This window comes from Echinops telfairi, unplaced genomic scaffold (genome assembly GCF_000313985.2).
Source record: "Echinops telfairi isolate 266 unplaced genomic scaffold, ASM31398v2 ScPeMD7_7400;HRSCAF=8409, whole genome shotgun sequence".
Taxonomy (NCBI): domain Eukaryota; kingdom Metazoa; phylum Chordata; class Mammalia; order Afrosoricida; family Tenrecidae; genus Echinops; species Echinops telfairi.
Window position 1 is genome coordinate 34250672 of NW_022111300.1, and position 1903 is coordinate 34252574.

Below are 1903 nucleotides of genomic sequence, written 5' to 3' on the forward strand. Positions count from 1 at the left end.
CCGGGCTGGGGCAGCGCGCGCTTGCGGCTCCCCCCGTTGAACATGGCCTTCACGTCCTCCCAGGCGAAGACCAGCTCGTCCTGGGGGCTCTTGTCGGTGAGCTTGAGGTGGCGGCGCCAGGAGTTGAAGTTGGCGGCGTCAGGCTGCGTGTACTTGGCGTCGGGCGTGCGGTGGGAGTGGAAGATGAACTTGTTGGGTGAGAAGTACATGTTGCAGTAGCTGCACTTGATGCACTTGGCGCGCGAGCTGTTGTAGCGCGCGGGGATGAAGCTGCCACGGCAGCCCCAGGCGCACTCGTGGGACACGTCGAAGGCGAAGTTGTCGGGCAGCTTGGGTGGTCGGTTCTCCCCCAGGAACGACTTGCAGAGGCGCTCGGCCTCGCGCTTGGTGATCATGCCGCAGCGGCGCGACGAGATGGGCATGGCCCCCGCACGCCGCAGGATCTCCAACTGCACCGGCGTGCACTGCACGCACGTGATGCCCAGCGCCACGCGGCGGTTGTGGATCTCGTTGTAGCTGAAGTTCTTGAGGAGCGTGTTGGAGATCTGCGCCAGGCACAAGCGCTCCTGCCCGTCGATCACCAGGGACACGATGGGGATGCCATAGAGGATCACCTGGCCCACCTGGTTGGGCTTGAGGCTGGCGTGGCCTGGCCGCGGCTGGCTCAGTGCATCGGCCTGGAAGGCACTGGACGGCGACGCCAACAGGATGTCGTTGGGCCCGGGCAGCGGGCTGGAAGCCATCTCCCCCGCTTTGGAAGCCCGGGCCAGGCCCTCCGGGTCTGCCTGAGACACTGGAAGGAAAAAGGGAAAGTGTTGACTGTTTGGGAGAAGATTTTCCAGGCTAAAAGGACAGCGGGGAGTCCGTGGCTGAGCTGTTACTGTAACTTCCTTCCTTTGGTCAAGGCCTGGTTATTATGGCACTAGGGGGCTCAGTTCTTGACACAAAACACACACACACACACACACACACACACACACATTCTCCATTTCAAAGTCACTCTTTAGAAATGCCAAGAGACAGGTGAAAGCTATGTTTCTCCATTATAAGCATGCAAAACAAATTGATGATACGTCTATCCCCCCCTCCTCACTTCACTTCTAAGACCTTCAAGCTCTTCCCAAGATGTACATAAGTTTTTCGAATAAAATGGCATGCTCGCTAGAAACAAGAAAGAAAGGAGAGCAGTTATCATCAATACAGATACTCAAAGTTAAGGAAAAGTGGGACCGATTTTTGAAGCTCCAATTTCATGAGATCACTCATATTTGGTAGAAAATAGGTGGATTTCTGTTAAAATGAACCTTTTACAGAAGAGATTCCCGGCCCACCCCTAGGTATTCGTGGTATCCTGGGAGGAAATTCACTAGTGGATGAGAAGCGGCTCATGGAAGTCAACTGCCATTCGCCTCTCAACTTCATTCATTCTGGTTTAAAAAATTATATGAAGTCATTTAATAGTTTCACGCAAATAGGGCATTTCGCGCCCCAATTTTTCAAAAACCCATTTACTGGACGGAGTAGTTTCTGGCCCCAGTTTTATAGGGGGAAAAAGAGCTAGAGACTTGGACACATTTCTAAGAGGGGTTTCTGTCATTTCCATGGCACTGAGCAAATAAATATAGACGCGACCGCATTTCACACAGAAACAGGGCAGAGAAAACGAACACCTCATTGAGATATCTATTTGAGGGCTTTAAGAGGCAAATTTAGTTGCAATGGGAATCACCTTCTCCAACATTGTGGGTTAAAACATTTTTTCTTCCGATCTGAGTCGATTTCTTGATCTTTAATGGGGCAAGTTACCCGCCATAGCCCTAGCGAATCCGTGGGAGAGATCGACTGTGTGGAACATGAAAGGTAAGTCCCAGGTTGGGCCTAAGGTCAAATTCCCCTTTACATC

General features: G+C 52.5%; 1 protein-coding gene across 1 annotated transcript in view; it reads right to left on the bottom strand.

The window, feature by feature from the left end:
• SKOR2 (SKI family transcriptional corepressor 2) overlaps positions 1-743 on the bottom strand; it is a 52915-nt gene extending 52172 nt beyond the window's left edge. The window contains exon 1 of the mRNA XM_045296047.1: positions 3-743. Coding sequence (XP_045151982.1) covers positions 3-743 — 741 coding nt within the window. The remainder of the gene's footprint in view (positions 1-2) is intronic.
• Between the last annotated feature and the right edge of the window lie 1160 nt (positions 744-1903).